This window comes from Hippocampus zosterae, chromosome 6 (assembly GCF_025434085.1).
Source record: "Hippocampus zosterae strain Florida chromosome 6, ASM2543408v3, whole genome shotgun sequence".
Lineage (NCBI taxonomy): Eukaryota > Metazoa > Chordata > Actinopteri > Syngnathiformes > Syngnathidae > Hippocampus > Hippocampus zosterae.
The window spans coordinates 13,493,245-13,505,395 of NC_067456.1; the positions used below are offsets into that span (position 1 = coordinate 13,493,245).

The window sequence follows — 12,151 nt, forward strand, 5'->3', positions numbered from 1 at the left end:
ATCCTACAACGATGCATTTGTTCTTCATCTGCCAATACCTGGAATCTCCTCATGTCCCTGGGGTTTCCCGCTGTCTTCAGACAATTCTGGTTGCATTTCAAGAAAAACTTCAAGAAGAACCTGCAGAGGTAAATATAAGGACACGTGTTTGCAGAACGACAACAAGTAAGAAATAACATGAAAAGGATCATGTGCATGATTACTTTGCTCACAAACAACACTTGAACAGTCAAACAAGACATTCATTATTTTCAGGAACGTTCGTGGTGGGTGCGGATTCACGTGGGTGTTGATGCATATCTACCTGATTATAACTCTGACATCAATCCCAGCAGTTAAGTTTATAGTCTGTTAAGGCAATGCCATTAAAGTCGAAACCAAAGTGATGAGAATGAGAAGTAGAGTCCGGTGAAAAGCTTTGTTGTATTTCAAAGTCAACTACAGCCAGTGATGTGTGCCTGCAGACCCAAGGGAACGCTACATCCCACAACGGCCTACTCGAACCGCCACATGGGAATGAACTGGGATATGAAATACAGAGAAAGCGCAAAGTAGTGATGGAGACCGAGGCAGTGGCATGGACATGAATTTTGTTGGCAGGTACACGTGTTTCATTATGCATGTGAGTTTATTTGGAGTGGGGAAGGCTGCATAGAGGCATCGGGAAGGTTGCTGATAGCCTCTCCACCACCAAAGAAAAGCAAAGTAAAAGACGGGATAAATAGGGGAGAGGGAGACTACGCAGAGACTCCAAATCCCAGGTGTACGCAGTTCGGCAACATAGCTCGCTGCCATGGCAACGCGGCTCTGCCGCAATCCCAAAGTCCCCACGCTGAGAGGCGAAGACAGCCATGCGAAAGAGAAGCTAACAACGTGAACACATCCTGTATCACTCAAACACAGGAAAAAGAGATGCCTTGCAAGGTGAGATGTAGGGGAATTACATGTTTGTATGTGTGTGTATGTGGGGGAGGGTGGGGGGGGATAAGACATTCGTCTCAGTGATATGAGTCACATTATGGGAGCAAAAGCAAACTAAAATAATTTAAAACGGCAATTGGCCTGTCGAAGTCCATTCCTTGCCAATGAAAAACAACCATTAATGCTCCAATAAAACTAGCAACAATGGTTTCGAGAGTTTTTCCCCCACCCACACTGCGCTCTGTGCAAATATAAATTATCTTCAGGGAGAGCGGAGTGGAAACTTCACATTAACCCTGAGCTTCGAACACACCCATCAAATTCTAATCTCTCCTTCATAGTTTTTTACAAATAATTCTTCAATCTCTCTCGTCAACTTCCTCCCTTGTGAGAACAACCAGGTTGGCATTTCTCTGGCTCCATTTGCTTGTCGAATATATATCTTCATTTGCGTTGTTACATCAAAGGACAATTAATACTGATGTTGGCAGAAAGTGATCATATTTATGATTCAGCGGTTTGTCATCCAATTTGAGAATAACACTGTAAATCGGAATTTTGGGTTGAGCTAAGTGCAAAGTTCACATCGGCGAGTCTACAGCTTGATCTTTTTCTGAAGCATGAGTGATCCTGTCAGTCCAGCTAATATCTGCCGATGGGAAATTGTCATGGCAGTTGCACGAAGGAGTATTAGGGCCACAGTGAAAAGAAAAAAAGTTGTAAAGTTCACCCAAGTAGCGACTGCCACTCATGTCGTCAACTCAGTCAATCTGGTCACTGATGGAATGATCGCCTCCAACCTCCGGCTTTGCACACTTTATGAGGGCCCTTGACCTTGTTTGTTGACTTCTTCTCATCATTCTTTGTTTGTATGACACCAGATGCCTCACACACAAACACATATTCACATGCGTGCATGCACACTCTAATTCATTGACACCCCCACCTTTGTCTCCACCCCCAGCCCTTCCCAAAAAACCCATTGAGTCAACTTTTCACCCCCCTCAGTTCGGACGCACACAGCTGCAAATGCTGAAATTAAAGCGAGACATTGACGCATATATTAGCATATATTAGCTGCCTTCCCCTGCCCACTTAACATGCAAATCTCCAGCCCCGTCGCCTCGCACCTTCTGCCACACATTCATTTGCTGAATTATAATTAGACTAATCTTGCATAATTAATAAGAAGTCGAGGACCCTCTGTTTTTTTTTTTATATCCCCTTCTCTATTGTGGTTGCAAAAGTTTAATATTGCTGTTGTTTGTTTTTGTTTTGGTATTGTAATACACCCACACACCTCCCCATCCTCAAAGAGGAGATGAAGAGGAGAAGATACAAAGAAGTGGAAATGATCTTCATGCCATGGGGGTGGGGGGTATTTCAGAAAAGGGAGATTTATTTTTTTTTAAAAAGGGTGTTTATGTTTCTTATGTGTATTAGGCCATGAAATATTCCTAGTATAGTAAGCCTATGGTAAACAACAATTTCAGTCACATTGAGGAAACTGTATATGATATAAAGACACAGAAAAGGCTGAAAAATGTGTAAGTAATGCCTCGCGGTGAATATGACAACCAATTCATAAGCTTCATCGGGAAATAAAATCAAGTTCGATCTTCTTCAGCATCGACTCTGCACAGACGGACTTAAGCCAGTGGACACAAAGCAAAGACAAAAGTCTTAAAGCGAGGGATCACATTCCACACTGAAACCACAGGGAGCCTGTTTTTTTTCCTTTTCTGTCTTCACTTCTACATCTCTGTTAACCCCTTTTGTCTGCATCTGTTTCACTTCCCAAGACTAAACATGGGCCTCGCAGCATGCGGTCACTATCCAAATGGTGACAACTTGCTCAACTTAAATATCAACAATCACCCAATACATGTAAATTTGCTATTCTTCTTTCCTCTGGGACTCTCTGTTTTTACATTTTTGACCACCGGCGCATCTGTTGCACATAATGGCAACCCGCTAAGCTTTACATATGGGCTTAATAACGAAGGCTACACCTGAGCATCACAAGACCTCCAAGAAAATTTTCATAGGCATTCATCAACACTAATGATTGTTGACACAAGTGGCTTTTCACCTCGGCATAAAAGGGTGGGACAATGTATTGAAAGTTATCAATCTGTTAGCTACTGCTCAAAGACAGCTGGCATAGGCTCCATCATGCCCACGAACCTTCTGAGGATAAGCAGTTCAGGTAATGAGTGGATGGATGCGATGAAAAGGACAAAAATAAAAATGAAATAAATTCCTCATACGTTTATTTACTAGTGAATAAAAGTGGATTTTATTTGGATTATTTTCTATTCTCACAAAGTTCTTTAAATCATTAAAATACACTTAGACAGATATTTTCTGTACAGCTAATATGTAGATCCAATTAATAATGTAAACATGTTTTTACCTGCTTTTAAAAAAATGCCCGCGAAGGAAGCCACACTTTGCGCAAATCGTTCCTCATTTTGGGGGCAAAGACCTGCAAGATTATATCACCTTTAGTTTTTAATCTTGTGATATTGTAACAACTTGCAGGCTATATGAGAAAAAGATAGAACTAGAAGTAAAGAATTTTAGCACTCATGGTTAAGGTTACGCTTTTGAAGCCTCTGCCCTTGCAACCTGCGGCTGGTGCTCATTCAGCAGTTGGACTGGGCTCATTTTTCCAATCACCCTCTTCTTCTTTCCCCCTCTTGAGATTTCTGTTGGGGAAATGTGGGTCTTTTTTATTATTATTATTAGAAAGTAATCCATTGCTGAGATGGACAGCAAGCTAACGAACTCTAACCTGCGGTGCATTCAGAAATTCACGCTGATGCCCGTGCATTCCTCTGAAAGCGGATGTGATCAGAGAGATCGAGTGCGCTCCGATCTCATTCATTTCTGAATTTAGCCAGCACTGGTGCACTGTGTCCCCAGTCAAAGCACCGAGTGCATAGTGCCCTTTTTTATGCACTAAATAGCCAAACTACACGTTTCAGCAACACTCAAAGTTTCCAAGCTGTTGCAGTGAACCAATGCACGCTCGAAGATGATTTCCAAACAAGTCCCTAATGCGCAAGTAACTGAAAGACTCACCCTGCCCCTCCCTTAGCCTTGCAAACAGACATGGGGTACAGCTGCAACACAAACACGGAAACAGGTACAGTTTTGTATTGGAGCAGAGTGGACACTTACCTGAGAACTTCAAAAATGTGTATGGATATACTGTATAAATAAATACATTGTTGAGGGGGGGAGGGGAGGTGGTGAACGGGAGCTAGACATATTTCTGATGGGGCAATAACTGCCCGCCTCTCAGAGGGAACAGTGCCCATGGCAAAACACGCACCGGCCACTCTGATGATATGTTTTTAAATATTCGAAACTATCTCGATGTGTGAGCGGTCTAACAAATTTAGCGTTCACTCTGTGATTTTGTAACATTTGACAACTCTGCGTTTTGCCACATAAATGCGAACCGGTTCACAGTTTTGCGTGTCAGTGGGTTCATTTGAGGGTCAAAATACACATTTTATATTGCAAACAACGATGCAAAGTCTTGTATTTCGAACGTTGAAACCTCCTTCCCTTTAGACAGTAAAGAAACAGAAAGAAATGAAATCACAGAAAAATAGAAAAGCGGTAAAGACGGAGGAAGAGAGATGGAGATTTATTGATGTCCAGTATTCAAGGCTATCACTCATTCAATATCCACCACCCCTACACACACACACACACACACACACAAAACCGACACACCACCCAGAAAAAAAAACAGTGTCCTGACATGGTGGGGGGAAGATTAGGAAACCAGATGTGCAGCATTAAAACATACTGACGTGCTGAGGGTCTTCCTCTGCCACACTCACACACTGGGAGCACTAAGTCATACACCAGGCCCACAAATGCATGTATGCATCATGCCTGTGTCACACATGAGTAAAGGCCGCGTAGACCTCATACTCGTGTGCGTTTGCTTGGAAAAATATACAAGACTAAACGTGGCTTGCAAGCAATAAATGTACCCACAATTTATGACATCATGTCAATTACTCAGAAGCAAAACCAAATGACCAAATTGCATCCAATGGCTTTGGGTGAGAATTATGACAAAGCCATTTTGACCGAGGATACGTTTCACACAGAGACACAAGTCTACAGATGGCTCGTCATGCATCGGTGTATGAATATGCATCCAATTAGTACATGTGCCCAGGCCGAAGACTGGCCAAGGGGGAGGATTGGAGATGTTTTGTTTTCCTCTGTGGGGAGAGCTATGTTTGGGGGTGTTGGAGGGGGATCGGTAATAAATACCCCTGGACCTGGGTCCCCTGGCAGACTGGAAGCTAGACTGGTCACCAGGGTTAACACCCGGGGCACATGACCTTTGACACTGCTAATGGGGCACAGAAAACCCTCAATGAACTGATACACCCTCTGTCGCATACCACCACAGGACCTTTCACACCAGCCTTCCAGTCAACCCCCCCAACACACACTCACGCACACACACACTAACCTCCCCTCTCAAAACATACAGCCGTATCACTGGCATCAGCTTCTCACAGCCAAACTGACTCCTTGTTGGGGTTTTTTTTTTCTTTTTGCTCATTTCAGATGAGTTCTGCACAAAATCAAATGTGTGATTTATTGACTTGGATGAGACTGTTAATGTCTGAAACTGCCAACATTTCAACAGCATCCTGGGTATTTTTCACTGGAAAGCCATATGACATTGGGCTATTATGAAGGGTTGCCCTGAACAAATTAACAAGGCTCTTGTACATATGTACACTCTAATTCGCACCTGTTGGGAATTTTGAGTTGCCAGTGAACCAAATTTGCCTGTTTTGACCCACGCAGGCACACGAAGGACATATTAAAACCAAAACAGAAAGAGATCTGAACTCAGGAATGTGGAAACCACTAAACACCCGTGCATGGCAGTGGAATCATTCGGAAGAATTTAGGAGAAAGGAAAAAAAACAGTGAAATACTAAATTTTAAGAGGGGGTTAAATTACAAGGTCTTTGTATGCATGTGGTGTCCGGTTTGACTTAATTTTAAGTTTCCAAATACCTATACAGCACGGCATGCGGGGTTTGTCTCGTCTTGTGTTGTGTTTCTTGGTACTTAACTGAATCTTCCAGTGATTTGGATTTATTTAACTCATTCACTCCCAAAGACGTTTTTAAACGTCTTTTCAGACTTGGTCCAGAATTGGCTGGTTCTGAACAAGTTAAAAGTGATTTGTGTTGAACTGACTGCATGATGCCTTGGGTCGGCTCTCCCTCCGCCCAAATTACAATGTCCGAGAAAACATTTGTTTTGCGAATCTGGTGGTTTTGTTTTAAAAATCAAAGGTCGGCTAGCTAAACGACGTTGGCATTCCCAAAAGCCCTGTTTGACCTTCAAATTCCCTACTCGAATTGTTCCACCCACCTCTAAACTTGAGAACTGTGACAAAAGCGAACATTTAGCACGTTAGTCCTGATTTATAGAGTTTAGAGGGGTTGTAAAACTTTCATGTGGAGCAGAGGCTGCGAGAGGGGACAAAACAAGAGGTACTCAGGTGTTTCATCAAGTTGCTTCGTGTTCTTACTTGCTGCAAATGTGCTTTTAATTTGACTTGAATTCAATTTAAAGTCTCCCTAGCTTAACCAAAAGAGTGCCACCACATGGGACAGCGGTCAGTCTGCCAAAAAGATGGATATGAAAAGATATTCAGAGTCTGGAGAACACGCATTCACAACCAGGACAGGGAATAGAAGTCCCATCAGTGGGCTGACCTCTCCCAGAATGTTTGCTTCCTCCTGAGGGACAAGCATTCAAAATATACTCTCATAACTGTCAAATGGTGACATGGAGCCTCCTTTGCAGCTGAACAGATTTGAACATGCCAGAAGGTCATGCGCAATACGCTAACACTAATCGGGGTTTTTCAGTTTCAATCAGACACGAATCAGTTTCACCGCCACCATGTGTAAATCAAAGATTGACCCAAACGTTTCTCCAAGAGGAAGCGTGGATCAGGGGATGGATGCCGCCAAGTGAGAGAAGAGAGGAAAGAGAAGAGTCGAAGCGACAGAAGAAGAGATGTCTTCTTAATTAGCCAGTAATGATAAGATCTGACAAACAACATCTGTTTCCTGAAAGCCAGAGAAGGGGGAGGGCGGGGGTGGGGAGTTGGGGGGTCTAGGATGGGAAACCTGTGAAGTCTCCACAACAGGGACCTGCTTGTAAGAAAGTAAAGGGGGAGATGTGTGAGGGAGGGAATGCCGTGTAGCGTGACACAATAGAAGGGTGGAGGATGAGGAGGAAGACAGACAGACAGGGGAGGGAAATCTGACAGGGTTGAAAGCGTCTAAAAAGCCAGGATGAGTTTGACAGACAGTGGAGAGGAAAACAGATCAAAATGAGAGGAAAGTCGGGGAGCTAGACACACACACACACACTGCGAGGATAATGGTCCTGCAGGGAGGTGAAGGAACGTGTGAAGAGACGCGAATGGAATCGCTCAGCGGTCCAGGGTGCTGTAATTTACTGTCTGTGGCTAATACGCAGCAAATGTGTGGAGTCCGGGACGATGAGAGGTAAAGAGGAGCCCAGAGCTGGTCGGGCTTACTTGGTGTTGTTGGGGGGAGCAAGCCGACTTTTGGGGCTCACAGCATGCCTGCTGGGAGCCTGTCAGCAGTCACATGCCCCCCCCCCCCACCTTGCCCCCGCCACTGACAGATTCATCAGGGCTGCTACCAACTCATGCACACACCCAGAAGTTTATTGTGACATTGAAATAGTTAATACTTGACTCTTATTTTGTTTCTCCTCCTTGAAGAGCAACTCCACAACATCTGCTGTGTGAATGATGAAACGCAAGGCAGACGATGAGGGCATACAAATAATCATTTTAGGCTTATTTACTTCTTCCATCTATAAAATGACAGCATGATATAATCTGGAACAAAAGAGAAAGAAGTCACTCTGCCAAAGTCGTATTAGAATGTGTTGCTTGGAATACACACTCTAGTACACACAGCAAAATGAAAACTGTATATTCATTCATTCATTCATATCATATATATATATATATATATATATATATATATATATATATATATATAAGTTATAATAAAGTATATATCTATATATATATATATATATATATATATATAAATACAAAATACATACAATTTTGATGTTATAATAAAAAAATTAACTACTTTTTAAATGTTTAACTAAGGATAAAATAGTGTCGCAAAATTCTGCAAGAAAAAAAAATTCAATTGTTGGTATTTCAGGGGGAGGGCATAGATAAAGAACAGCGATACCTTCTGGCATTAACCGACAAGTATCCTGAGGATGAAACAGTTTTAGGTTTATGAAAATGTAAATATTAGCATTCCTGAATGTTTTTCTTTAAAAATACCAAATCCAACTCTGGTGAGACTATCGGCTGTCCAGATTTCAGCTAAACAGACAAACAAACAAACTTGGGAGGCTTGCTGGGCTTGAGCAGCACCAGGGGGCATTGTTAAGTCATTAGTGAAATTTAAGACCTTTACACAGGAGGGTGACCAGGCTCCATCATGCTCATGCTCATGCGCAGGCGCACACACACACACACACACACACACACACACACACACACACACACACTCCAACACTTGTGTCCAAGTAAAGAAAACAGCCGTTGTTCCTGAATACCATTACTAACTGGCCTATGACTTTGCAAAACACACACACACACACATATATATATATATATATGCGCACACACACACACAAGCATGCATACAAGAGCCTGATTATGCTAAATGTATGACAAAATAAATGATGATGCTGAGAACTTTCCCTTTAAAGCCAAGCCCGCAGAATGGGAAGTCACATCTACGCCCGCATCACAACACCGCTCACTTGCTTGTAATCTGAATTGCCCTCCAAATCATGCTAATCTGCCCTCTTCTGATCCTCTGAGCCCCACCAGTTAATCTCCGCACTGCTCAAGTAAAAGTGAACCCTATTCGGAGTCAGACAAATGGGAGTCCTTGCCCCTGCTACTTTGGAAACTCCGCAAGATTCACGCAGTACTTACACAACATCAGGGAATCCTTTTTTTTAAACTGTTCTTGAGCACGTTACTTTTAACTTTTTCTCCCTAGGTTCGAAAAATCTGTACTGTCGACTTCTTACTTCATCAAGACTCTTGTAACTATTTTCAACAACGGCAGTTGGCAACACAACGTAAAAAGATAAGAAAAAACACGTACGACATGAAGGAACATGAACCAGGGAGAACAAATGATGGCAATAACAGATTCGGAGAATAAGATATTCCTCATTCATGACAATAAAATGTCCTAACTTTAATTTTGCTTCTACTAAGAGTTGAGGCAGTATTTCTACTTTTACCTGAGTCTTTCTTCTTAAATAAGTCTGTACAGGTACTTAAGTACACAATGCAAGTAGTTTTGCCATCTCAGCGCAGCATCAATTTCAATTGGACTGAAGAATAAAAACACTTTTGTTTTGAATGGGTGATAACCTGATGTGGACCTCACAGTGGAATTTTTCAAAACCAACATCGTAATTTTCCTTTTCATTGTAAATTGTAAAATAGCCTTTAAAGACAACCAAGCCGGTCACACGTGTGTATAGTGTCCAGTCTGGGCATATGCATGCATGTCACAACAACAACAACAACAACAATAACAACCACAGAGTTCTTTGTTTTCATGGATTCATCATAACGGCTCCATTTACTTCCTGAACTGCTTTTGCAACAACTGTTGGCACATCGTTCGGTCAAATTGAACACACAAATGAACTTCAACGCTTCCCAAATCACAATATTTCTCTCATCAAAACCTTCCGCTGTGCTCTACGCCTGACATGAGGTCGGTAAACTTTTAGCAGTCTGACTGACCGAGGCTCTCAGGCAGTACCTGTCAAGAAAAGTGGTATTTTGTGGACTATGCATGGTCTCTCCCTGTCTGTCTTTGTCTCCTTCTTCTCTTTGCATCGCCCCCCAGGGAGGAAGCATCCCATGGTCCTGTGCCAGCTGCTCAGTGGTCCAGCCTGTGTGAGTGAGGTGGTGTGCACTGGAGCCTCAGGGCCCTGTCGCCGGGCTGCCCCCGCCCCCCAACCCAACCACCACCCCACACACCAAGTCTTGTCTGATAGACTTACTGACAGGGGGTGTGAAGAGTGTGTCCAAGGTTTGACCACCAGGGAGAGACCGTGACAGCGGACCGGAGGGACTTGTGGACCTAACTTTATATGTGCATAGAAATATGTGCATGTTTGTCTTCTACTACCAACACTGTAGGTCAAGCGAGACAATAAATACTCCTGTCTAGACACAATTAGAAAAATATGACTGCAAACCTTTACTGAGGCAGACCGAACAACAAGTTCCATCCAAATGTAATGGGCTTTTTTTTTTCTCGACTCGCGCCAGATACTGCGCACCATGTTTGGTGAGAATCAGCGCAGCAGGTTTTTTGGGGTTTTTTTTTGTGTAATCCGCCAGCAGACAAACATGCACACTAATAATGGTGAAAACAAGACCTCCATAGTGGAGGTAAAAATACTTTTTCCATTGACTATTTTTAAACTCTCCAGTGAGTAATACAATGAATAGCTGAAATGCCAGGCAGACATAAATTCAACAGAATAAGCATCTCTTGATTGATTATGAAGCCATTATATTTGTGTTCTGAAAAAACTGTGCCTGAAATTTGGAAACATAAATTATATTTGTCTATTCAAAGCGGTTGTGATATCAATTGGTTGTGAGAATGAAATATCAGCAAAAACTTCTGTAAAAAAAAAGAACGGAGTCAGAAAAGGAAAATAGAAATGTATGTCGATGGTTATGAATCGTACGCACGCTGTAGTCTTGCAGTCAATTTATCCGAAAGACTAAAATGACAGTTTTCGTGTTTTATTACCACTTTGGATTAACGGCACAGAACAAATTCCATTAATCTGTTAAATGTGTGTTAATGATAAAGTCGCAATTAAAACAATAATAAAAATAAAAATAATAGTGCTATTAAAAATTGCTCAGCTTCTTCTTTTTACATATCTATCTATCTGCATACTCTTTGTTGTTTGAAGCGACGATAGCGAAGCGATTCGGAGTCTCCTTTCAGCAATTGATCAGAGATGTCACGTCTGCTCCACTCACACGGCACATCTGATACAATGACATTGTTGACTCACACGTTCGGCTTTGGAGTGCTTGTACTATGATGACCTAACAGGGCTTTGTGGTACATCAAGTATACATCTGGGAAATGGGAGGAATGTGACCTCCGACACGGTCCAAAAGTGTTGCTGCATTTATTCTTTGGATGAAAGTTTAATGTTCTTTCCCAAAGAGTGATTTGATTTTCCTATGAAACAGAAGTAAGCGTTCAGGAAAGAGGGCCCCCCCCACCCACCCACCACTGTTCCAAGCCCAGGGGTACGCCATCGTGGCTGCTGGGAAAACAGCCGTGTTCAGAAGCAACACTTTACATCATGCGTAGTTTGTTTCTTAAATGGGTTTAAGTTGGCCGTGCTCAAGCAGGTGGAGCCGCAACCATTTAAACAGATGGTCTCCGAGACAGCGCAAGACATTTACATATAACAATAGGTGATATCTGAATAGTTTTTTTGTCAAACTACCCAGACAGTGTTAATCCATTCAAACAAATGTTGGCTACAGATTTACTGCATTATACCAAAGAGACCTACGTTTATATTGTGACCATATACCCATGATTTGGCAAACACCATCGGCATTGATCATCATCCCACTTGGGTAGTTTGTCAAAGAGATTCACTTTGTGGAGAAAAAAAAAACAAAGAAGAGCTCGACTAGTTGAAAACACACCCACACACGGCGGTGCATGTACATAACTAGAACTAGAAGACAACAAATGGATCAATACAACCCACAAACCCAGATTAAGACTAATGGATTCCACTTGCAGTCCAGAATCTGAAGTCAAGCCGTGACACACATAATGAATGCTTTACAAGGAAAGCGAAAATCTTAAAAAGCACAACTAGCTTCTCTAAAGACCACCAAAAAAAATCCCACCATATGTCCCCTGTTGTGTACTGTTTTCTCACTTTTAAAATGTCGACTTTAGGAATTGCTGACCTTCCAGCAGCTTTGGTGAGCCCATTTTGAGTCCTGGGGAGGACACAACAATATTGACAGCATTGGAAAATTCCTATTGATTATTCT

General features: G+C 42.3%; 1 protein-coding gene across 4 annotated transcripts in view; it reads right to left on the reverse strand.

The window, feature by feature from the left end:
• The window catches only part of ebf2 (EBF transcription factor 2), a 33,104-nt gene that overhangs the window by 5,252 nt on the left and 15,701 nt on the right, over nt 1-12,151 (reverse strand). For all 4 annotated transcript variants that reach the window (XM_052069147.1, XM_052069148.1, XM_052069146.1 and 1 more), the window contains exon 7: nt 39-120. In XM_052069147.1, the coding sequence (XP_051925107.1) occupies nt 39-120 (82 nt within the window). The remainder of the gene's footprint in view (nt 1-38; nt 121-12,151) is intronic.